The following is a 26,979-nucleotide window of genomic DNA, read 5'->3' on the forward strand; positions in this document are numbered from 1 at the left end:
CAGAAAAAGTCATCAAGACTATCCAGGATGCCCTCCTCTCCTACTAGAATGACGCTATTACCTCAGTGTTGAGATACAAAGTCTTGCTCCAAGGGGAAGACAAGTGACTGGAAGGGAATGACAGTAAGCTCCATGTAGTAAAACCCACAACTCGGCCGTGGTGTACTTCCTTCCTACTATGCAGAAAGGGCGATGTCCTTCTTACTCATCTTTGCATAGGCCACAACCCTATGACGCATGGCTTCTTACTCTGGCGAGAGAATCAACCAATTTGTAGTGCTTATGGTGTACAGATAAAAGTTCGCCAGATTTTCTTGGATTGTGTTTTATTTTACAACCAGTGGGCCAGGGCAGATTTGCCAAAGGATCTGCCAACTATTTTAAGTGTGTTCAAATGAATGTGGTTAACATTTTTAACAAGATTTTTGAGAGATGTTTCTAATGTGTTAACAGGGTGAATGGCTCACCCAAGTTTTTAGTAGGTGGTCAGCCAGCCACGGTTCCCTGTGCTTTTTTCTTTTAGTTCTGCTATCTTTCATTTCTCTGTGTTTTAATTTCATGTGTAGCTACTTTCTCTCTTTATAATTTGGTTTAGCGCATGTGAGATAGAGTGACTGTGTGATCATTTTGAGTGAATGAGTGTGCAACAATTTTAGAGTGTCTCCACATTCATTTGTTTTGATAATTGTAAGGGGATTGATGACCTCAATGTTGAGTACCTGTAACATCAAAACACACACACACACACACACACACACACACACACACACACACAAAAACACAGTTTGAAAATAGTAATAGCGTTCATAAGAACAAAAATAGACTCCTCTGTCCACAGCCCAACTTTAGGCTTGTACAGAAAGGAGACAAATTGTAGCCATAAAAATATTTGATCACCTGGTTTGTGAGTTAAAGGTGCTGGCAGAGAATGAAAATTTAAAAACAAATTGAAATCATTCTTCTTTACAACTCCTGCTCCATAGATGAATTTCTAAGAACATGTACATCTGTATCTGCATACATACTCTGCGAACCACCATATGGTGCATGGTGGAGGGTACCTTTTGACAGTGCTTTTCTCTCCTATTTTCAACTGGAGTGACAAAAAAGCGACTGCTTATATGGCACTCTTATCTTGTCTTCATAGTCCTTACGCAATGTGTACTGTGAGTAGAGTCATTCTGCAGACAGCTGCAAACATGAGTTTTGTAAACATTCTGGATAGTGTTTAGTGAAGAGAACATTGTCTTCCTTCCATTTTGAGTTCATGCAGCATTTCTCTGATACTCACTTGTTGATCAAACCTATCAGTAACAAATCTAACAGCACACCTCTGAATTGGGGTCCACCTGAGCAATTGCCACTGCCTGTTGCATTTTATGGGGGTCATGACATGATAGGTGATATCATGGGATATTAAAATCTAATATTCCTTCATGTAGAAGATAAGATAAAATTGTGTTTTGCTCAAGGTGGACCCCCTGCAAAAACAAATTTAATATTCTTTCTTAATTCGTTACTGAGGCGAAGCTTCTACGCATCCAGAGATTGAATATTATCTTTGATTGTCCTAGTAATGATCAAAAATAGTGATTACAATTTATGTGAACTCTGAATTACACGAAGAAACATATTCCTTTCAAAATAAAATTTTTGCTCAGCGTGCTGATTCATTTCAGAGATAGTGTCTCATTTTATATCTTATAGTTATGTTACCTATTAATCCTTTCTTTTATTCCATTTTTTCGTTATTATGTTTTATTGGTCACTGATCTCACATTGTAATTTTTGCAGTAATGGATCCAAAATTAATATTTAATAGTCATATTGTTGTAAGAATCACCAGCAAACCAACATCAACAACAGTGGTTCAGGTATACATGCCAGTGTCGCAAGCAGAAGACAGAGGTGGAGAAAGTATATGAGGATATTGAACAAATAATTCAGTATGTAAAAGGAGATGAAAATCTAATAGTGATGGAGGAAGGATTGGAATGCAGTTGTAGGCAAAGAAGTAAAAGGAAGGGTTACGGGAGAAAATGGGCTTGGGAATAGGAATGAGAGACGAGAAAGAGTAATTGAGTTGTGCAATAATTTTCAGCCAGAAATAGCAAATCCCTTTTCAAGAATCATAAGAGGAGGTGGTATACTTGGAAAAGGCTTGGCGATACGGGAAGATTCCAGTTAGATTACATCATGGTTAGGCAGAGATTCCGAAAACATATGTTGGATTGTAAGGCGTATCCAGGAGCAGATATAGGCTCAGGTTACAATTAGTAATGATGAAGGGTAGTTTGAAGTTTAAGAGACTAGTCAAGAAGAGACAGGGTGCAAAGTTCCGTGATGCTATGGATACTGCAATAATAAATAAACTGAGTAGGCAGTTCAGTTTAGGAGGAATGGACATCTCTAAAAGGGCAATCACAGATGTTGATAAGAAAACTGTATGTACAAGGAAGGCAACTGTGAAGAAACCATGGCTAAAAGATGAAATACTTCAGTTGGTCAATGAAAGAAGGAAGTACAGAGGCAAATTCAGGAACACAGAAGTGAAAGCCAGTTAGGAGTGCAATAAATAGGAAGTGCAGGGAAGCTAAGGCAAAATGTCTACATGAAAAATGTGAAGAAATCGAAAAAGATATTATTGTTGGAAGGACTGACTCGGCATATAGAAAAGTCAAAACAACCTTCAGTGAAATTTAAAGCAATGGTGGTAAGATTAAGAGTGCAGTCTGAATTCCACTGTTAAGTGCAGAGGAGAGAGCAGGTAGTGGCAAAGAGTACATTGAAGGTCTCTGTGTGGGAAGAGGAAACAGGAATTGTCAGGGAAGTGATAGGGGAGCCAGTATTAGAGTCAGAATTTAAATTCCATTGGAACTTCTAAAATCATTGGGGGGCAGTGGCAACAAAATGACTAATCACTTTGGTTTATAGAATGTATGAGACAGCGATACACCATCAGACCTTTGGGAAAACATCATCCACACAATTCAGAAGATAGCAAGAGCCAAAAAGTGTGATAAATTTTGCACAATTAGCTTAACAGCTCGTGCATCCAAAGTGCTGACAAGAATAATACACAGAAGAATGGGAAAGAAAACTGAGGATCTGTCAGATTACAGTCAGTTTGACTTCAGGAAAAGTAAAGGCACCAGAGAGGTGGGTGTGATACTACAGTTGATAAAGGAACCAAACATGTTCATAGGATTTCTCAACCTGGAAAAAGTGTTCAACAATATAAAATGATTCAACTTGTTCTTTATTCTGAGAAAAATAATAGTAGTCTATAGGGAAAGATGTGTAATATACAATATGTATGAGAACCAAGAGGGATCGATAAGTGTGAAAGACCAAGAATGAAACACTCAAATTAGAAAGGGAGCAAGGCAAGGTTGTAGTCTTTCACCCCTACATTTCAATCTGTACATCAAAGAAGCAATTACAAAAATAAAGGAAAGATTCAAGAACGAGATAAAAATTCAAGTTGAAAGGATATCGATAATGACATTGCTGCCCTCATTGAAAGTGAAGAATACAGGATTTGCTGAATTGAATGAACAGTCTGATGAGTACAGAATATAGATGAAGACTTAACTGAAGAAAGATGAAAGTAATGTGAAGTAGCAGACATGAGAACAGTAAGAAACTTAACATCAGAATTTGGGTCGTAAAGTAGACGAAGTTAAGGAATTCTGCTACCTAGGCACCAAAATACCCACAATGGACAGAGCAAGGTGGTTATAAAAAGGGGACTAGCACTGACGAAAAGCGAATTCCTGGAGAAGAGAAGTCTACTAATGTCAAACATAGGCCTTAATTTGAGGAAGAAACTTTTGAGAATGTACGGAATACAGCATTACAGGGTATTGTGAAACATGGACTGTGGAAAAATGGAACAGAAAATAATTGAAGCATATGAGATGTGGTGCTACAGAAGAATACTGAAAAGTAGGTTGATTAATAAAGTAAGAATTGAGGAGGTTTTCCACAGAATCGGCGAGGAAAGGAATATATGGAAGACACTGACAAGAACAAGGGACAGTATGATAGGACATCTGGGAATGACTTTCGTGATACTAGAGGGTGTAGAGAGAATAAAAATCTTTAGAGAAAGAGAAGCAAATAATTAAGGTAATAGGTTGCAATTGCTACTATGAGACAAAAAGTTGATGTAGGAGGGGAATCTGTGGTGGGTCACATCAAACCAGTCAGAAGACTGATGACTCAGATTTTTACAAAAGTTAGGTGTAAACAGAGTTTTGCAGATGTCAGGAATGTGGTTTATATGAGTTTTTACAAAGGTTTAGTCTCAGGTCATCCGACAGGTATATGTGGAGGTGGTGTTGAGATAATTTGGGGTGGTCAATCAGGTAGGGTACATGATTTGAGAGAGAGAGAGAGAGAGAGAGAGAGAGAGAGAGAGAGAGACTCGGTCTCTCTTTTATAATGTTGTTAACTTATTATTACTGTTATGAGTCCTCTGTATGATATGCCAAGCAAAAAACTATTGTTTGTGAAGGGACAGGAATAGATGAGTTTCCTTTTTCCAGGAAAGTATGTGGCGAATTTATAAAATATCAAGGATCTGTAGGTGCCAATGAGTGGTAGTGGAAACTGAAAATCATATTTTGATAAGAAGAAGGGTGGGAGGGGGCATGACATTGTGGGTCTTTGTGTTTGGGGTGCTGTTATTTTGGGTGGGGATTCTTCTGATGTTATTTTTCAGCTGGTTCATAATTGTGCTAAGTGGATTTTGGTTTCTATTCAAGAAGAATGTGTTGCAGAAGGGTCTATGATAATGTAAGATGGTTTTGCTTCGTAAACAGGGTTGGGTAGGAAGCATTACATCCACAAACTGGAACATAGGTTATGAGACTGGGGCCAGTATGAATGCTGTTGAGGCATACTGGGAGTCTGTGAAATCTGTTGTAGGGAGGGGGGAAAAAAGGTCTTTTCGATCATGCAGGCTCATCTTGACAAATGTTCCCATGGGTTTTTGTATTTTCCAGGGGCTTGTGAAAATAATAGGGAAAATGTATAGCCCCTGGCTTGTAAGTGAAATAGGAATGGGTGGCAGTGGCTATTAATAATTATTATTTCTGGAATCATTATTGAAGGCGTAAGTAAAACAATATGCAAAGTCTTTTAGAAGATTTTATCAAAACATAGACATTGTCATTGTTCAGGAAACTCATACTGAAAATGAACAACAAATGAATCAGTGAGGAAAAATTCCTGCCTTTGGCTTACATGAAGCACCATCATGCTTATAGAGGGGCAACTCACATATGATCAGCAACCAAGGATGCACATCTATGCTTTTGCGAAGGTTTGTTCATATTTTAAATTAACCTTGTTGTGATCTTCAGCTCGGAGTAATCTACGAACCCCCGGCTTGGTAAATATTCTTCTTATCTGTAGAATAACTTAATTTTTACTAAAAACCAGGACTTGGCAACTCTGATCTTTTAAGGCTTTTATTGCACCTTTGCAACACGCATATCTTGTTACAGGAGACCTTGTGGGTTATGAATAACAAGCATTTTTTTCAATAACCGAACAATGGAAAATCCAGGATGGAATGTAACAGTATTATGAAAAGGAAAGTTGCCACTCACCATATAGCAGACATGCTGAGTCACGGATAGGCACAACAAAAAGATTGTTCCAAATAAGGCTTTGTCAAAAATGTGTGTGGCTACAGTTACCTTAAACTGCAGTCTCGTGTGTGTGTGTGTGTGTGTGTGTGTGTGTGTGTGTGTGTGTGTGTGTGTGTAATACTTGCATATATACATCATAAATATAAACTTCTGGTCATTGACAGTGTGGTTGGCGCAGAAGACTCTTTGCCGCCTTTGACTACTTGCCCATCAAGACTCCCAAGTCCACTTTCAATTCTCTTGGAATGGCACAGAGATCAGGTGGAATGCCTCATGCAAATAATAAAATACACAAAAAATGACTTATCCCCTAATAAATCTTCCTAAATAATAATTAAAACTTTATATTCTGAACAATTATTCTACAAATAAAGCTTGTTCATTTATATTCAAAATTAGTATTTTCACTTCCACTCAATGAAATTACACTCCTGGAAATTGAAATAAGAACACCGTGAATTCATTGTCCCAGGAAGGGGAAACTTTATTGACACATTCCTGGGGTCAGATACATCACATGATCACACTGACAGAACCACAGGCACATAGACACAGGCAACAGAGCATGCACAATGTCAGCACTAGTACAGTGTATATCCACCTTTTGCAGCAATGCAGGCTGCTATTCTCCCATGGAGACGATCGTAGAGATGCTGGATGTAGTCCTGTGGAACGGCTTGCCATGCCATTTCCACCTGGCGCCTCAGTTGGACCAGCGTTCGTGCTGGACGTGCAGACCGCGTGAGACGACGCTTCATCCAGTCCCAAACATGCTCAATGGGGGACAGATCCGGAGATCTTGCTGGCCAGGGTAGTTGATTTACACCTTCTAGAGCACGTTGGGTGGCACGGGATACATGCGGACGTGCATTGTCCTGTTGGAACAGCAAGTTCCCTTGCCGGTCTAGGAATGGTAGAACGATGGGTTCGATGACGGTTTGGATGTACCGTGCACTATTCAGTGTCCCCTCGACGATCACCAGTGGTGTACGGCCAGTGTAGGAGATCGCTCCCCACACCATGATGCCGGGTGTTGGCCCTGTGTGCCTCGGTCGTATGCAGTCCTGATTGTGGCGCTCACCTGCACGGCGCCAAACACGCATGCGACCATCATTGGCACCAAGGCAGAAGCGACTCTCATCGCTGAAGACGACACGTCTCCATTCGTCCCTCCATTCACACCTGTCGCGACACCACTGGAGGCGGGCTGCACGATGTTGGGGCGTGAGCGGAAGATGTCCTAACGGTGTGCGGGACTGTAGCCCAGCTTCTTGGAGACGGTTGCGAATGGTCCTCGCCGATACCCCAGGAGCAACAGTGTCGCTAATTTGCTGGGAAGTGGCGGTGTGGTCCCCTACGGCACTGCGTAGGATCCTACAGTCTTGGCGTGCATCCGTGCGTCGCTGCGGTCCGGTCCCAGGTCGACGGGCACGTGCACCTTCCGCCGACAACATCGATGTACTGTGGAGACCTCACGCCCCACGTGTTGAGCAATTCGGCGGTACGTCCACCCGGCCTCCCGCATGCCCACTATACGCCCTCGCTCAAAGTCCGTCAACTGCACATACGGTTCACGTCCACGCTGTCGCGGCATGCTAACAGTGTTAAAGCCTGCGATGGAGCTCCGTATGCCACGGCAAACTGGCTGACACTGACGGCGGCGGTGCACAAATGCTGCGCAGCTAGCGCCATTCAACGGCCAACACCGCGGTTCCTGGTGTGTCCGCTGTGCCGTGCGTGTGATCATTGCTTGTACAGCCCTCTCGCAGTGTCCGGAGCAAGTATGGTGGGTCTGACACACCGGTGTCAATGTGTTCTTTTTTCCATTTCCAGGAGTGTATTTATTTCTAAACCTTGGCTGTAGAATATCTGGAAAATCTCATACCCTCATGCCTTGTATCTGACGTGTATGACAAGTAAAAATTGGAGTACTAGCAGTAGTTAATATATCAAAACCTCCAGCTATCTCTGTATCTCCACAGACCATTCCAGTATCACAACATACTGCCATATATCGTGGAGGTTTTAAAAGTCAGCACATTAAATAGAATTATGAAAATGGTAAAGTCATTGTGAACTGGCCAGAATACAATAACGTATGTTTGGTATTTGATGCAAAGGGTAAAGGAACTCTTGTAATGGCAGCATGGAGACAGCAGTATAATATTGAACTATGCTCTGCAACAACTAATGAGAAACTCTCTCTTCAGAGTTCCCAATTTCTATTACAAGCCTTCCTACACAGCAGACACCATCCAGTCTTGATCAATATTGAAAGTAAACAATAGCAAAGCAAAGTGGGATGTACTAGCTAAAAAGTGTGACAAACATCTTGGATGGATTTACCCAGGCAAATAACTATGAGAGCTTGTTGGAATACATGCAGCAAACAAGGCAATCCCTAGGGACTACTGCAAACAAGATATCCCAAGTTGGAATGAAACTAACAAGAAACAATTGATGATTGAAGTGGTGACCTGGAAACAGCAGGTCACTTCATGACTCCCCCTTTAATGCTAATGATAGTCCAACCCTTGTAACTACTTTCTTGAAACTGGGTGGTGCGCCACATGAGTCGGTGGTTCTAATAGGGAGTGGGAGAGTAATTCTTGACATCAGTCTCAGCATCACAGTGCCTTGTGTTGTGTGGTGCATGTGGGTTACAGGAACACCTCTTGCTGCTGATTCCTCTGTCATCTCTAGTTTGCTTTCTGGGGTTGTTGCAATGTCTGTTGAATCCATAAATGCTGGCTTGATCCGATCCATTGAGATTGTGATGGGCGTACCATTGATCATTACGAGGAGAGTATTGCTGCCCCTACTGTTTACTGGATACAGTCCATTGTATGGTGGTTGCAATGGCTTAAGCACTATATCATTGCATAAGAACATATGCATGCTCTTGTCAAATTTGTGAAAATAAAAGTGTGATCTGGCCTTCTAACAATAACCAAAACGGCCTTGCTGTGCTGGTACTGCGAACGGCTGAAAGCAAGGGGAAACTACGGCCGTAATTTTTCCCAAGGGCATGCAGCTTTACTGTATGATTAAATGATGATGGCGTCCTCTTGGGTAAAATATTCCGGAGGTAAAATAGTCCTCCATTCGGATCTCCGGGCAGGGACTACTCAAGAGGATGTCGTTATCAGGAGAAAGAAAACTGGCGTTCTACGAATCTGAGCGTGGAATGTCAGATCCCTTAATTGGGCAGGTAGGTTAGAAAATTTAAAAAGGGAAATGGATAGGTTAAAGTTAGATATAATGGGAATTAGTGAAGTTCGGTGGCAGGAGGAACAAGACTTTTGGTCAGGCGAATACAGGGTTATAAATACAAAGTCAAATAGGGGTAATGCAGGAGTAGGTTTAATAATGAATAGGAAAATAGGAATGCGGGTAAGCTACTACAAACAGCATAGTGAACGCATTATTGTGGCCAAGATAGATACGAAGCCCACACCTACTACAGTAGTACAAGTTTATATGCCAACTAGCTCTGCAGATGAGGAAGAAATTGAAGAAATGTATGATGAAATAAAAGAAATTATTCAGATAGTGAAGGGAGACGAAAATTTAATAGTCATGGGTGACTGGAATTCGAGTGTAGGAAAAGGGAGAGAAGGAAACGTAGTAGGTGAATATGGATTGGGGCTAAGAAATGAAAGAGGAAGCCGCCTGGTAGAATTTTGCACAGAGCACAACTTAATCATACCTAACACTTGGTTTAAGAATCACGATAGAAGGTTGTATACATGGAAGAACCCTGGAGATACTAAAAGGTATCAGATAGATTATATAATGGTAAGACAGAGATTTAGGAACCAGGTTTTAAATTGTAAGACATTTCCAGGGGCAGATGTGGACTCTGACCACAATCTATTGGTTATGACCTGTAGATTAAAACTGAAGAAACTGCAAAAAGGTGGGAATTTAAGGAGATGGGACCTGGATAAACTGAAAGAACCAGAGGTTGTACAGAGTTTCAGGGAACAATTGACAGGAATGGGGGAAAGAAATACAATAAAGAAGAATGGGTAGCTTTGAGGGATGAATTAGTGAAGGCAGCAGAGGATCAAGTAGGTAAAAAGACGAGGGCTAGTAGAAATCCTTGGGTAACAGAAGAAATATTGAATTTAATTGATGAAAGGAGAAAATATAAAAATGCAGTAAATGAAGCAGGCAAAAAGGAATACAAACGTCTCAAAAATGAGAGCGACAGGAAGTGCAAAATGGCTAAGCAGGGATGGCTAGAGGACAAATGTAATGATGTAGAGGCTTATCTCACTAGGGGTAAGATAGATACTGCCTACAGGAAAATTAAAGAGACCTTTGGAGATAAGAGAACCACTTGCATGAATATCAAGAGCTCAGATGGAAACCCATTTCTAAGCAAAGAAGGGAAAGCAGAAAGGTGGAAGGAGTATATAGAGGGTCTATACAAGGGTGATGTACTTGAGGACAATATTATGGAAATGGAAGAGGATGTAGATGAAGATGAAATGGGAGATACGATACTGCGTGAAGAGTTTGACAGAGCACTGAAAGGCCTGAGTCGAAGCAAGGCCCCGGGAGTAGACAACATTCCATTAGAACTACTGATGACCTTGGGAGGGCCAGTCTTGACAAAACTCTACCATCTGGTGAGCAAGATGTACGAAACAGGCGAAATACCCTCAGACTTCAAGAATAATATAATAATTCCAGTCCCAAAGAAAGCAGGTGCTGACAGATGTGACTGACAGATGTGAAAATTACCGAACAATCAGTTTAATAAGCCACAGCTGCAAAATACTAACACAAATTCTTTACAGATGAATGGAAAAACTAGTATAAGCCGACCTTGGGGAAGATCAGTTTGGATTCCGTAGAAATGTTGGAACACGTGAGGCAATACTGACCTTACGACTTAGTTTAGAAGAAAGAGTAAGGAAAGGTAAATCTACATTTCTAGCATTTGTAGATTTAGAGAAAGCTTTTGACAATGTTGACTGGAATACTCTCTTTCAAATTCTAAAGGTGGCAGGGGTAAAATACAGGGAGCGAAAGGCTATTTACAGTTTGTACAGAAACCAGATGGCAGTTATAAGAGTCGAGGGACATGAAAGGGAAGCAGTGGTTGGGAAGGGAGTAAGACAGGGTTGTAGCCTATCCCCGATGTTATTCAATCTGTATATTGAACAAGCAGTAAAGGAAACAAAAGAAAAATTCGTAGTAGGTATTAAAATCCATGGAGAAGAAATAAAGACTTTGAGGTTCGCCGATGACATTGTAATTCTGTGAGAGACAGCAAAGTACTTGGAAGAGCAGTTTAACGGAATGGACAGTGTCTTGAAAGGAGGGTATAAGATGAACATCAGCAAAAGCAAAACGAGGATAATGGAATGTAGTCGAAATAAGTCGGGTGATGCTGAGGGAATTAGATTAGGAAATGAGACACTTAAAGTAGTAAAGGAGTTTTGCTATTTGGGGAGCAAAATAGCTGATGATGGTCCAAGTAGAGAAGATATAAAATGTAGACTGGCAATGGCAAGAAAAGCGTTTTTGAAGAAGAGGAATTTGTTAACATCGAGTATAGATATAAGTGTCAGGAAGTCATTTGTGAAAGTATTTGTATGGAGTGTAGCCATGTATGGAAGTGAAACATGGACGGTAAATAGTTTGGACAAGAAGAGAATAGAAGCTTTTGAAATGTGGTGCTACAGAAGAATGCTGAAGATTAGATGGGTAGATCACGTAACTAATGAGGAAGTATTGAATAGGATTGGGGAGAAGAGAAGTTTGTGGCACAACTTGACCAGAAGAAGGGATCGGTTGGTAGGACATGTTCTGAGGCATCAAGGGATCACCTATTTAGTATTGGGGGGCAGCGTGGAGGGTAAAAATCATAGGGGGAGACCAAGAGATGAATACACTAAGCAGATTCAGAAGGATGTAGGTTGCAGTAGGTACTGGGAGATGAAGAAGCTTGCACAGGATAGAGTAGCATGGAGAGCTGCATCAAACCAGTCTCAGGACTGAAGACCACAACGTCAACAACAACGAAAGTGTGTCTTTTCAACTGGTTTCTAGTCATTGTCATTCTTAGCTGGTGTGTGTGTTCTGTTAATCTGAGCCAGTGATTGTGTCATCTGCCATGCTGTGCAAACACTCTCCAGGTAGATGCAACATTTGTCCATTCACCAGTTCCGCTGTTGTGTTCTTCAGAGCACTCTTAAATGATGTTCAAAGACATAAAAGCATGACAAGCAGTGTGTCTGTCCAGTTCAGTGTTGCGTGACATCTCAGTGCTGCTTTTAACTACTGATGAAGCTGCTCAACTGTGCCTCTTGATGTGGGGTGGTATGCTGTGATGCGTACGTGCTTTGTACGTAATACTGTGGCCAATGTTGTGGAGACATAGGCTACAAATTGGTGTCCCAAATCAGTGGTAATTTTCAGCGGGGCTCAGACTAGGGCAATCCAGTTATGAAAAAATGTTTGTGCGACAGTTTCTGCCATGATGTCCTTAATGGGAAAAGCCTTGGGCCACCTGGTGATCCTGTCTACCACTGTGAGACAATAACTGCAGCCTTCCAGTGCTGAGTGGGCGTACTACATTGGCTTGTTCAAAACACTGATTTGGTGGAGGTAATGTAATGTGATTATTATTCCTCTGGCATGCCAAACATCTTACAAATGTTCAGCAGTTTGTATGCATATCTGGTGATGCAAAGTTCTGTTTGACTGATCTGACAGTACCATTACTCCTTGGTATACCATATTGCACACTGAGTCCATTGCCTGTGCTCTGAATTGCTGTGGCACATATGAGCATATCTTTCCATCTGCTACATCACAGTATAACTCTACATTTGCTTCAGGGAATGTCACAAGTTGTAAAAGTACTTTTGATTGCTGCAAAAAATCATGCAACTCGATATCGTTTTGTTGCACATGCACAATAGTGCTGTAATCAGTGGCATTTGCCACTGCTTCCACTCACACGGTGTCACCTGCTACTGCATTCATTGTTTCTACACATAGAAATGCGTCAGCTGGAACATTTAGCTTCCCTTCCACATACAAAATGCTGGTCATGAACTGGCTGATAAGATCCAAGTTTCACATCTGCTCAGGTTATGCTTTACTATAATGTCATAGGTAAGTGGCTTACGATTCTTATTGATGGCGAACTTTCATCCTTCTAATGCGTGTCTGAATTTTTTTTTAGTACAGCGCATGTGGCATACAGCTCAGTCATATGTTGCCCAATGCTGCTGAGATGGTGACAGCTTATGACTATAGAATGCAATGGGCTGCCAGTGATCAGTCTGTTGCTGAAATGCAGCACCAGTGGCAGTGGACGAAGTATAAACCATGAGTGCAAGTTGTGTGTGGCGACCAGGTGTGCCAACTGGGCGGCCTCTGCTATAGGTTTTCACAGCCTGAAATGCAGTGCTTGCCTTGATAGTCCAATGCAATATGTGGTTAAGCTTCAGTGCATCATTAACAAGTTAGTTCAATGGTTTGGTTATCAGCACATGATTGCGAATGAACTGTTCCTAGAAATTTACTAGTTCTAGGAACAGTTGTCGTTACCTGTGACAGGCTGGAGGTATTTGCTTATGGCCTCTACTTTTTGCTGTAAGGATCACATACCCTGTGCATTCACCAAAGATCCTACAAGTCCACTTCTTTCTCACCAAAAACACACTTGGCAGGATGAATTAATATTCACTGTGTGTGTAGGCGGTCGAACACTTTTGTCAGATGTCGTAAGTGCTCCTCTTCTGATGCGGACATGACCAGCATGTCATCGATATACACATAGCAAAAAATCTAAATGTTTTGTCACCTATTCCATAAAGTGCTGGAGGGGCTGCGCTGCATTCACAGTCTGTATGGCATCCTGGTGAACTCAGATAGGCCAAATGGAATAGTCACCGCTGTTTTGGGAGTCTTCCGTAGCTACAGGGGGTGGTATTATGCTTGGAATAGGTCTGTGGTAGAAAATATTGTCTTATTGTGAACATGTGCAGAAAAGTCTTCTATGAGTGGGACTGGGGTGGTCCTTCCGTTGAGTGGGCAGTAGTCACTGCATGATTTTTCTTTTTAGGCACAATGTGAATCAGGGCTGTTATTAGAAACTCTACAGATACTCTGTGATAGCATAATGTGAATTTCCTGCCGTTTCACCACTTTTAGCTTTTCAGGCATCAAACGTATTGGCTGAGCATCAGTTGGCCGCCCTGGTGTGGTCAAAAAGTGGTGAACAGTTGGGTAGACAACTGCCGAATGATCCGAAGGTGTTCCGCCTGTGACTGTGTGTACCACTAGTGGAGCGAAACAATGGACTTTCCCTGGTGTATGCAGATTAGTAGTCAGATCTGGCAGTAAATTGTACAAGAACAAAAAAATCTGCCCTGATAATAGATTGTGATATATCTGCCACTATAAATTGCCATTCAAACACACGATGTAGCCCCAGCCTAAGAAATAATGTTACTTGACCATATGTTCTAACCTTGGAGTGGCTGTGAATAGATGGCTATCATCCCAGATGAGGTAGCCCTTCCTATGGCAATCGAGCTTGCAGGGTGCAGTTGTCTGCAAGTTGTTGCTCACATTGGCACCAATGATGCCTGTCACATGGGTTCTGAGGCGATCCTCAGTTTGAATAGGCGGCTGGCAGGGGTGGTGAAGACTGCTCATAATTTGCAGCATTGCTCCCAGAGTTGATCGGTGTCCTTTGGTTTGGAGCCACTTGGAGGGTCTCAACCAAAGGCTTCGTTGACTCTGTGACGGTTTTGACTGCAGATTTTTGGATCTGCAATTTCATGTGGGCGTTTTTAGGACTCCCTTTGATAGGTCAGGGGTGCACTACAGAAAGGAAGTGGCTACTCGCATAGGAGACTATACTTGCGGAGTGCATATGAGGGTTTTTTAGGCTAGGCAGTCTTGTCACGTAGAACAGGTGTAGGTGAAACTAAGTTAATTTTACTGGCTACCCAATTCTGCTGTGACTGTTCTAAGAGCCATTCAAAGAAATATTGCGTAAATACCCAGAACATGCAATACTAATTGGAGGCTACTTTAACCTACCGAGTATAGACTGTGATGTCTATGGATTCATTGCAGAGGCGTACATACAGATTGTCATGTGAAATATTTTGAGCAGCTAGCTCGGCAGCCTGCATGCAATGGAAATATCTTAGACCTTGTAGCTACAAATACGCTGGACCGTATCGACAATGTCAGTATGGAAGCAGGAATTAGCGATTATGATGTCATTACAGCAACTATGATTATGAAAGTTAATAAACCTGTCAAGAAGGCTAGGAGAGTGTTTCTGCTACATAGAGCAGATAAGCAGTTATTAACGTCTCACTTAGACAATGAATTGGCATCACTTAGTTGTAATAAGATGGATGTAGAGGAATTACGGGTGAAGTTTAAGCAGATTGTAAATCGTGGTTGGAGAGCTACGTGCCTAGCAAGTGGATAAAGGATATAAAAGACCCACAACGGTATAATAACAAAATATGGCGGATGCTGAGGAAGCAGGGGATGCACAAATGACAAGAAATGGTTAAGATGCATCTGTGAAAAGATCTGGCAGAGAACACGAGAAAATTCTGGTCATATGTAAAAATCACTGAAAGAGTCTAGGGCTTCCATTCAGTTCCTTGTTGACCAGTCTGGTGTGGCAGTTGAAGATAGCAAAATGAAAGCCGATGTTTTAAATTTCACGTTCAAGAAACTGTTCACACAAGAAAACTGTACAAACATACCATCATATGACCATCGGAGAGAGCCCTATATGGACGACATAGAAATAAGCATACTGGGTGTAGAGAAACAACAGAGAGAGATTTGAAAACAAATAAATCACCAGGTCGGGATGGAATCCCAGTTCTATTTTACAAAGAGTACCCTGTGGCACTGGCCCCCTTACCTACCTTGCATTTATCGTGGATCTCTCACCCAAGCACAAAAGTCCCAAGGGACTGCAAAAAAGCACAGGCGACTCCAGTATATAAGAAAGGTAAAAGGATGAACCCGCGAAATTACAGACCAATATCCCTAGCTTCTGTTTGCTGCAGAATCCTTGAACATATTCTCAGTTTGAATATAATAAATGTTCTTGAGACTATGAAGCTTATGTCCATTAATCAGCATGGTTTTAGAAAGCATTGCTTGTGCGGAACTCTCAACTTGCCCTTTTCTCGCATGATATACTGAGGGCTATGGATGAAAGGCAACAGGGAGATTCCATATTTCTGGATTTCCAGAAAGCATTTGACACGGTGCCCCTTTGCAGGCTGTTAATGAAGGTACAAGCATATGGAATAAGTTCACAGATATGAGGAGTTGAAGACTTCTTAATTAACAGATCCCAGTATGTTGTTCTTGATGGCGGGTATTCATCAGAGACAAGGGTGTTGTTAGGAGTGCTCCAGAGAAGTGTATAAGACTGCTGTTGTTCTCTATATACATAAATGATTTGGCGGACAGGATGGGTAGCAAAGTATTACTAGAGTCCTGGCTAGACACAGTATGTTGCAAACTGATACAAGGTGAAATGACATGTGAAAACTGTGGTAGGGTAGGCAAATTGCCGACTTAGGTTTATTGGGAGAATTCTAGGAAAGTGTGGTTCATTTGTAAAGGAGACCGGATATAGGATGCTGGTGCGACCTGTTCTTGAGTACTGCTTGAGAGTTTGGGATCCATTCCATGTCGGATAGAAGGAAGATGTCGAAGCAAATCAGAGGCAGGTGATGAGAGTTGTTACTGATAGATTTGAATAACATGTAAGTATTACGGAGATGCTTCGGGAACTCAAGTGATAATCCTTGGAGGAAAGGTGATGTACTTTTCAAGAAACTGACTGCCAAATGATTCTACTGCTGCCTTAATACATTGCCCTACGCAAAGCAAAGACAAGATACAAGAAATTAGGACTCATACGGAGACGTACAGAAAGTTGTTTTTCCCTTGCTCTACTTGCAAGTGGAACAGGAGGGGAAATGACAAGTAGTGGTACAGGGTACCCTCCACCATGCTCTGTATGGTGGCTTATGGAATATCTGTGTAGTTGGAGAAGTTCCCAAACTGATGCCCTCCAGGAACGTTCTCATGCTCAGATTATCCTTGTGGGACCTGCAGTGGAAAGCTCCAAGATATTCAGCGAGCGATGGAACATGTATCAGAAAGACATCATTAGAGGACATAGAAGGGGTAGTGTTCATTGCAGTTGACAAAATTGTGTCCTGTGAGGTCAAAGTTGAGTGAAGTCATCCGGTCATGTATGACAGGTGTAGGTAAAACTAAGTTAATTGCTGGATGTTTTTACTGGCCACCCAATTCTGTTACGACTCTTCTAGTCATTTAAAGAAGATTTATGGTCAGTAGCATGTAAATACCCAGATCATGCAATACTAGTAGTTGGAGGTGACTACATGCTGAGTATGGATTGGGATGTCTATGGAGTCGTGTGTGTGTGTGTGTGTGTGTGTGTGTGTGTGTGTGTGTGTGTGTGTGCGTGCGTGCGTGCGTGCGTGCGTGCGCGCGCGCGCAAAGTTGAGGATACAAGATGATGCAGACAAAATTTCTAGTTGGTGTGATGAATAGCAGGTAGTTCTAAATGTAGAAAAATGTAAAATAATGTGGATGAGTAGGAAAAACAAATCCATAATGTTTGGATACATCATTAATAGTGTCCTCATTGATACAGTCATGTTTAAATATCTGGGTGCACTGTTACAAAATTATATGAAATAGAATGCACATTTGAGGATTGTGGCAGGAAAGGCAAATGGTCAACTTCAGCTTACTGGAAGAATTTTAGGAAAGTGTGATTTCTCTGAGGCGGCGGCATATAGGATGCTAGTGCACAGGATCTGTACCAGGCCAGATTAAAAGACGACGTTGGTGCAATTCAGAAATGGGTTGCTAGATTTGTTCCTGATAGGTTTGAATGACATGCAAGTGCTACGGAGATGCTTTAGGAACTCAAAGGAGATTCTCTGGAGGGAAGGTGACATTCTTTTCAAGGAATGCTATTGAGAAAATCTAGACTGATTTGAAATTGACTGCAGAATGATTCTGTAGTCTCCAACATACATTGTGGACGATGACTATGAAAATAAGATAAAATAAATTAGGGCTCATACATAGGCATATAGACAGTCATTTTTTTCTCTCATTCTATTCGCAAGTGGAACCAGGAAGAAAATGGCTAGTGCCTTAAGGTGGATTGCAAAGTATCGATGTAGATGTACACAGCTCGTGATGAGAAGGAAATCTAGGTTCGAGTCCTAGCCCAGCATAAATTTTCATTATACAGCTAATAGTTGTTGTTTGTATTCAAAACTGCAAATACATTTCATGTACTTCACTGCAAGTTAAGACAAAAATGATCGGTGTGAGCGTGGAGGAACTATAATTTCTGGAAAAAAGTGGAATCATGTATGTTGTGACTGACCAGGAGATCCCAATGCATAAGCTCACCTGTGTAAATGTTTTTTTTTTTTCTTTCTTCACACACCTTTCCACCTGTATTTTGTGAGATTTGAGTTTACCACTTCATACGAGGAAGCAAACTTCCCCAATCCCCCTCTCCTCTCTCTATTTGCCCCAGAGGATTTTGGCACTTCCCCAAAGAGGATGGAGCTCCACTCAACAGATATGTCCCCTCCCCACCACTGGTTCAACTACTCAAATTTTTGTAGCCTGGCACAGTAATGATAGCCAACAGCTGGTGGTAGGTGTGAATAGTGGCCATAAGGTGACCTACTCCTCCTCAGTGTCAGGTTCTTGCTCTGATTCTTTCCAACCCAAGCTAAAAAACACACAGAGACACACAATGAATAGACCAGAGATAAAGGCAGATATAGTGACCAGTTACAATGAATTTGACCGTCTGACCCCATTCGACAGATGGTAAAAAAAAAAATTGTGCCAAATATTCCCATCCCTACAATACTTTCAATCATTTATCGTAACTACCAAGCTTATTACAAGAGTCAAGCTGACCCAAAAAGAGCGTCAGATAGGATTTCTAAGTTTTTCCCCACCTTTAGTGCAAAAGTGCGACTTAATATCATGTTGGAAGCAATGCTCATATGCATGCAGGCAAATATAAGCTTCACTCTTTGCAATATCTAGCTCCCTCTGAAAGCAAAGATTACATGAACTAACTGACCTGATTTCTCACCTTTCCTCCTATTGGCTGATTTTTAACACTCACAATCCTCTGTATTTTAAGACTACTGACAAAGGCAACTTACTGCAACTGCTATTTTTAGGACTTTATCTAGATAAAATCAATAATAGTTCCCCCCATACATTGTAGTTCAGTATATGGATCTATTTTGACCATTAACCCCCTCACTACGGTGAACTTATGTAGAAGTCGGGAGGGAATGTGCCACCCAGCCGGTGGACTGCTGTAGCAGTTCCACATTGCGTCGTATTTCTCTGCTTCACTACGCTCGGCTTGTATGGAAGCTTGACCTATGCACCATCTAATGGCTTTGTTCAAAGTTTGTAGTTAACAACAGTCACTAGATGCAGTTCCATTCAGTTTCAAAGCGTTGGTTTCGATTGAGTTGTACTGCTCATTTCCCGCCTTCTTTCTAATCTGAAGTGACATGGCAGATAGGTGCTATACTGTGAAGGAAGCTCTTTCATACTGGGTAGTGACTTTAAAGATGAAAGCGAATCATCATCTGAATCTGACGATGAACATGAAACACATTTTGTAGCTGCTTCTACATCAGGTACACGTGCTACTCCAGCTGTTCCATTAACATCCCTGGTGCACAGACACAGACAATATTAAATATGTGTGATTTGTATAAATATACAGTATCAAGTCCACTAATTGCGATAGCATTAAGAGTGTGAAAGCAGGGCAGAGTAGCGCCGTGGGGAGCATGAAAATGCGCCTTACAGTGGGCACAGCAGACTGGCGCTCGTTCAGTGCATGACGCAACAATCATGGTGCTGGCATGAAAGGGTCAACCTGTTGGCCTGTACTCCCATCTGCCTACTAGTGGGCACATTATGAAACTATAAAACATGATGCAACCACTTAAAATTCTTGATACTATCAGAAGTCACACAGCACATTTTGAGAGCCAACTCTCAAACATCCTTCTTCCATTGTCTGGCACAATCATCCCGTATCTCATGTTTAGTGGGCCATGTGAGTAGGATTTCTAATGCACTCATGTCAAGAGCCAGCTGTGATGTAAAAATTAAGTCACTAAAACTCATGTGCATATTCCAGAAGGGTGGGTTTTGTACATCAATCCTGTCTGCAGGTGGTAATTGAATGACCGGTTTAGCAAAGTCACCTTTTTGTTCCTGTATTGCACTTATTCTTAAATTTTCAAGGTGTGGGTGAGTTTATTGTTGTATCCTTGCAATGCTTCTAAAGAAAACACCTGAGCCACTCATGACTTGATAATATAAAATATTTTTGCTCATGTTATTATGCAGAAATATTTCCCATTTTTAGAACAGGTTGAGTTTCTTCCCTTGTTGAAGTGCAAGTGATACTTGGATTCAGGTCAGTTGGTGGGTGTTCAACATAATGAACATGGAAGGCTACTTCTGATCTGTCAAAGACATTGTCTGATGGCACATTTATGCTCATTGAATCATATTTTAAGAATCCTTGCCTCTGGTCTGTATATTTAATTTCACACAATGTACACTTTATAGACAAGTGGCAGGTTGAGCCTATACAATGCAAAATGTGCACAACAGTGCCACTGTTAAGAAGTTTCATTCATTTGGCAGTCTCAATGCACACAAATGTCACTTTGAGGTTGTATTGAATCGTTATTGATATAGATGGGTGTTAAACTATATTACTCTTCCTTTCCACTTCTAATGGGAAGCTAACAAAGAGACACATCAAAGAGGGTTAGCAGAAAACATTACAATTGTCATAGAGGCCCAAAAATTATTAACTTTAACAGTGGCTGAAACAGAAGTGTTGAAAATAAATAAATAAAAAATCTGGTGTATGTGGAGTGCTTTGTTCTGATTGTAAATCTGGTTTTATCAGCAAATAAGATAAGCATTAAAAATTACATTGTTAATTTATTTCAGTTGGTATTCCTGGAGTATTCATAGTCTTGTGAATGGTGTGTACGTCTTTGGATTTCTATTTATGCTGCCTCAGTTGTTTGTTAATTATAAACTGAAATCCGTTGCACACCTGCCATGGAGAGCCTTCATGTACAAGGTATGTTCCATAGTCTCTCTGGAGGCAAAAAAAAAAAAAAAAAAAAATAATTTGATGGTGTCAACATGGTAAGCTACAATCAACTAAAACTCTTTTTCTCCTCAGGCATTCAACACATTTATTGATGACCTATTTGCATTTATCATAACGATGCCAACAGCTCATCGAGTTGCCTGTTTCAGAGATGATATCGTCTTCCTCGTGTATTTATATCAAAGATGGTAAGGCACCACATGGTTTTCTAAACATCCTTAATTCACTAATATTCAGAAATGCATAACCCTGCATCACAAAAATGAGTAAAATTTGATATAATGTACTTCTTAAGAAACGCTATTACTCAACAGCACCAAAATATGTTAAAAATAAAAGGAAATCCCACCATGGTTCACAACTGGTGCCACTGCTGTCAAAGGATACTAATAAAATATAACATTGTGTATAATGTTATGAAGTCACTTGGGGACTATGAAAAAGTTACAGTTTAGAAATGGCAGCCAATATATCAAAGTGCAGTGCTCTTAGAAAATCTTAGATTGTAGTTCAGATACTGGGCCTGAATTTGGATTGAGATATTCAAATAGTCTGCTGCATATTTTCCAGTCAACTCCAGAAATTGATAGGCTCATTCTTCCAACTAGCCAACACTAATTCCCCTGAAAGTTATACCTAGAGCACGAAGTACAGTGCAATCTTTATTCACTATTTTGAATTTAAAATTCTTAGAGACAAGAGGGCAGAAATTCAACTAATTTTTCCATATAAGCTTAATGGTAACTAAGGTGAATAATGACAGCAGTAGTAAAAGCTACATTGTATACATCAGTTGTTCCCAACCCAGATAAAATGAAATTTTCTAAGGGGTTACAACAAAATGATTCAATTGTGGTTCTGTCATGAAACTAAATTATTTTTAAAATATCATTACTATCTCTATTTAGTATGACTATAGTACTGAGAACATAAGTCACCAAAAATTAAATTCTGTCTGAAATTCTTTCCTGACATTAACTCGTAACAATGCGGCAAAGGTTACGGCGTGAGACGACTGTGCGATCATCATCTTCCATACATAGTCCACTCATTACATAGATACTGTGTACCATGTATTTAGGGCAGTGAAATTAAGAGACATACATCACATATGCTTGAATATTTCATGAAAATGCCTTCTCAAGAGTTGTAGGTAGTTCCCACACTGGACAAGAAATTGCTCTGTTATTTACTTAACAGCACATAAATGACAGCCCCACACAACAGTAACTATGTAATGAATAATACACTGCTCTATTACTATATCATCATCATCATCTGATTTTAAATGGGGGTGTAGGTGAAGGACATATGTTTTGTAATGTTCATAGTTAGATTTCATTTCCGAGAAGGACTTGTATTCAGCACTCTCAGTGCACTGAGAATTGCTTCATCATTCTATTAAAAAAAGTTGTTAGAAATAAACAAGCACAAATTGCCTCACTGACTCATTAGTGTGTGGTTTAACAAAACACCTACAAAACCTAAATATCATTCTCTTTCATCATCTAAAAATAAAAATATTCAAAGAAAATTCTATGACGTGTGTGTTGGGTGAGGGGTGTAATTAACTGGTTCTGCATTCTGGGATAATGTCTCGAAAAAGTTTGGGAGCAATGGGTATACAGGGCATTTCAAAACTAAATGGCAAACTTGAGGAATGGATTCTTCATTTAACAAGAAGGAAAAAGTCGTAGTAAATATGGGGTCTAAAATGCTTGCCTTAAGAGCTATGAGCACCTTTTCATCTTTGATACTATGAAAAAAAATCTTTTCTTTTCACAATAACAAGAAAAAATTGGCCAGAAAACATTGGCCTTAAAAAAAGTAGACTGCAAGTGCAATGATATCTTATTCAGTAGCAAAGATGAACAAGTGCTCCTAGCTCTTAAGGCATGCATTATAGAGTCCATTCCTGATGTTTTGCTATTGAGTTTTGAAATAACCTTTACAGCGATGAAAGGCACTTTATAAATGGGCCGAATTTTAGTTCTTCAAAAGCAAAGAGGGGAGAAAAGCTAACAGTAGTAAAGGCAAACAAAGATATTCAGTTGAAACTTCTGCCCACATCCCCAAACAATCCATACCCCATTATGAGGATGTTGGTTTTCTTCTATATTTACTTCAAGTACTTCTAGTTTTAAACTTAGTCCTTTTAAGTTCTCATTCCCTGCTGTAAATACAAAACTGAAAAAATAAGAATCTCTGTAATTGCTCTTCGTTGGTGAGTAGTGTGTGTGTGTCAGCTAATCTGTTGATGATAGTTATGACCATCGCCTAAGCATTTACAATATAGGCAGGCAATTGTCTTATGCATACACAGAAAATGTGTATTAGGGTCACTTGGCAAGTAGCAGTCTGGAGTGCCCTATGGGGCAGTATTGGAAACTGATATGTCACCTGTAGAGCAGGAAACATTAGTCCTGCAACCATTAAAAACTCTTATCTTATATAAGAACTGTTTTTTCGTTTTGTGTCTGATGTAATTTATGATTTGGCGTAAGAATGAACATACATACTACAGGTGCTTCTTTCAGAGAGAGAGAGAGAGAGAAAAACAGCCATGTCTTTTTCGTGATAATGTTCTTTGGATTTTAGAGTACTTAAATACTTAGATGAAAGCAGCAGCAGACGACGACAGCATTGTAACTATGATGGAGACATTACAACCCTGGTGTACTCCTTGATTGATATAAATGTATTAAGATAGTATGTCTTCCGTTTTTAATATTATTTGTGCACCATGGTATAATCTTAAATACGAGGTGTAGTGAATACCTTCTTTCTTTAGTTTTTCTTTTTACTTCACTAAACACCCAATATAAACTTATTTGTCCATTATGAAATATAGATTTCACTTCACTGGAGCTTTTCTCTAGCTCATATATATAATTAAAATATCTTCTTTTCAGGCTATATCCAGTAGACAAAACTCGTGTGGATGGGACGCTAGTTACGGATGAAAAGAAGCATGAATAAGAATACTCTTACAGCTGCATTAAGTTCTATAACAAGAAAGTAAATGCTCACAGAACATAATTTGAATTATCATACCAGAGTGCAGAAGAATTAATTTCTTTCCACCCAAAAGCAGATGCTTTTCATAATGTTGTGTAAGAACAGGGTAAATAAGAAAACTTTTCAGGCTTAAGTCACTGAAGCTACCTATTTGTTACTGTATCAAATGATGTTCTACACACCCTAAAGAAATCCATTAAAAATGATTCTACACTTGAATGCTCTGAAATGAACTTAATATTACAGAGTTAAGATTACAGTACTGTACACATTGATTTTGAAATCCCCTGTGCTGCAGTAACAGCATGAAATCAAAGCAAGCTTGGATACATGTTTCTGGGGAATCTCCCTCCACAACATGTGTTTGAGTGCAACATAAAAATCAGGTTAATTATTTTTCTTTGGGCACAACTAAAAAATTCTTCACTGAAATGTGGCATGGGTGGGATTGTCTTAATTAGAAACAGTATCTTTTTTGCATACTGTATCTCAGCTTCCTTGGCTTCTCCATAATGCACAATAGCAACTGCAATCTGGCCTCTATTGTGGGATAGGTTAATGTGGAAATCATTGGGAAGGGGAATCTACACAGCAGTATATGCTACCAGTACGAGTCCACTGTTTTCTCAGTCTCTGGTACAGCCACCTTCAATTAAGAGCCTCCACTCATTCATGACCTAAGACAACAATGTTACTTCAAATTTTATTTGCATATCAATTTTGACAAAGTTGTTGCTTATGTATTCTCAACTGAGGAAAGCTCCTTCATTATCAGTTTTGTGCAGTACTCATCTTACTATCCTTTCTTAGAATGCAGAAATATTTAACTTTTAAGCAAGCCATCTGCTACTAGAGACTCAATCAAATTGTATGAATACAAAATGCTTTCATTATTCTGATGTAGTCTAGTCAGTTTATTCAAATAAAATTTAGATTTAAGCTTAAGAAAAAGATGGGACTAAAAATAAAGAACAGTTTTGGGTGAAACTTGACTCATAATTACACCTGTCACTTGACTTTTTAAAAATGTTTTTACATTTTTTGGTACATACTAGGAAGATCTTTTTAAGCAAATCTTGTACATGCTCACTTAAGTTTGTTTACACACTTTTATTCAGGATTACAAAATATATTAAAACAGTTCAGGAATTTTACAAAAGTGTTTTGAACATAACAACCATTGTTATGAAACAAACATTACAGCATTAGTTTTTGCACTAATTCTGAAATACAAGTGATGTGTGTAATGACTTCGCCCCATAAACAACTGGGGAGAAATATATAACTGGAAAGTAGTGACTGTATACAGGACATTTATAAATATGCTTCACAGCCAAGTGTATGAATTTTTTTTTTTTAAACAACCTTTCCAGAATTTATCCTGAACTAAGAAAATGCTAAAAGGAATGTGTAAAGCATTATACTTCCCCTACAAGTAAGTGGGTCTGTCATTTTTACAGAAGCTACACTGAAAACTCTTCAGTGGTTTTCCACCACATATTCAGAACTCACTTTTTAACACTTGACTTAGAATAATATTAATGTCCAAATCTTGTCATACACTCAATATTTACGCATAGATCCCATTGACTGCTTGTAGGTATCGAAACGCTCACTGCCGCCATAAGGGCCTCCACTGCTCATGGCCACAGATGAAGCTGCTGCTTGTGAAACACCTTGCTGGTCATATAATGATGCTGGTACACTTAGACTTGAGCCTCGTGCTACGACACCTGTAGTGCCACTGCTGCCACTCACCCACCTATTATAAAACAAAACATTTTAATTATCATGTGCCAGCAGTCACATGACCACTAGCATTTGGAACCACAAATTTTGCCAAATTGGCAATAACAAGACTGACTACTAGGTAATTACAAATGCTGAAGAGGGATGAAACAAGATTATGAAGACAGTATAGGGGAGCATGGAGCAAAGACAAAAATTTAATTATCTAAACTTATTGGTTGATAAGCAAATACAAACATTTAATAGTGATATGCCATGCAAAGTTCAAGCACAGTGGATGTTTTGTATGAGTGCATGCAGACCAAATTTGTGAAAAGGGCAGTCATAGTAAGAACTTGTTTAGAAAGGTTTTAATACAGAGAATTATAGTGTTTACCTTTCAATCTAAAGCAGTTAAAGTACGCTAAGTACCGCTTATATCGCATTTACCCTATGGGATGAGGTTTTCTCCCAAATCCGTCTTTCAAAGCAGATTTACTTTGAATAATTTGGAAGGGGAACAGCTTGGCTGAAAATTAGGGGAATGGCATGCAGGCAAATTTTGTCATGCTGCTAACCATGGAGATGTATACTATGTACCTCGGCTTCAGTGAACATCTATCATCCTTGAACCTTTGTTCACCTGCATCCAATTTTTGTTTTAGTGTCAGTCCACTAATGCTAACAAAAACACTTTCGCACAAAATAGGTGAAATGCGGCACAACCAACTAAAGATGAGCTTTGATGACACAAACTATTACTCTACAGCACCTTTGTATTTCAAGACTGGCGAAAGTTGGTTCACGCAAACAATACGACACTAATTCTAAGTTGATGGTGATTCATGAAGAATAGGTCACAAACAAATGTCATTGGGTGAAGAATAAATTGAATGCCCAATTCTACACACCAAACAAAAAGTCAGTGGCAACGCAAGAATGATATCATGAATTTGTGTAACCTACTGCACCAACACAATGAAGACTTACCAGTTAATTGAGAAGTTATCTGAGTGGAGGTGTTGAGGATAAATTTTCCAATTGCATTCATCACAAGATTCCAAGTATTGGCATGTACATGAGGATGGCGATGAGGAAGGGGCTTACATTACAATGCAGAACTCTTATCTCAGTGACTACCCATGGTATTTGACAGGAAACTACCAGCATCATATAATAAAATTAAGAAAACTGCACAGTTATTTTCTCCGCCATGTCAGCACACCCACCATCAAAAGCCTGGTAGTTTATTGGATATGCTATCAAATGTTGTGCTGACATTTGACTGTGGAAGGTTTAGAT

General features: G+C 40.0%; 2 protein-coding genes across 3 annotated transcripts in view; one reads left to right on the forward strand and one right to left on the reverse strand.

The window, feature by feature from the left end:
- The window catches only part of LOC126183487 (cleft lip and palate transmembrane protein 1-like protein), a 182,639-nt gene extending 158,488 nt beyond the window's left edge, over positions 1-24,151 (forward strand). The window contains exons 9-11 of the mRNA XM_049925519.1: positions 20,763-20,898; positions 21,004-21,119; positions 23,844-24,151. Of these exons, the coding sequence (XP_049781476.1) occupies positions 20,763-20,898; positions 21,004-21,119; positions 23,844-23,910 (319 nt within the window). The 3' untranslated portion in view covers positions 23,911-24,151. The remainder of the gene's footprint in view (positions 1-20,762; positions 20,899-21,003; positions 21,120-23,843) is intronic.
- A 1,082-nt stretch (positions 24,152-25,233) lies between these two features.
- Positions 25,234-26,979, reverse strand: part of LOC126183477 (scaffold attachment factor B2-like) — a 166,379-nt gene continuing 164,633 nt past the window's right edge. For both annotated transcript variants that reach the window (XM_049925505.1, XM_049925498.1), the window contains exon 17: positions 25,234-25,711. In XM_049925505.1, coding sequence (XP_049781462.1) covers positions 25,513-25,711 — 199 coding nt within the window. In that variant the 3' untranslated portion in view covers positions 25,234-25,512. The remainder of the gene's footprint in view (positions 25,712-26,979) is intronic.

This window comes from Schistocerca cancellata, chromosome 1 (genome assembly GCF_023864275.1).
Source record: "Schistocerca cancellata isolate TAMUIC-IGC-003103 chromosome 1, iqSchCanc2.1, whole genome shotgun sequence".
NCBI lineage: Eukaryota > Metazoa > Arthropoda > Insecta > Orthoptera > Acrididae > Schistocerca > Schistocerca cancellata.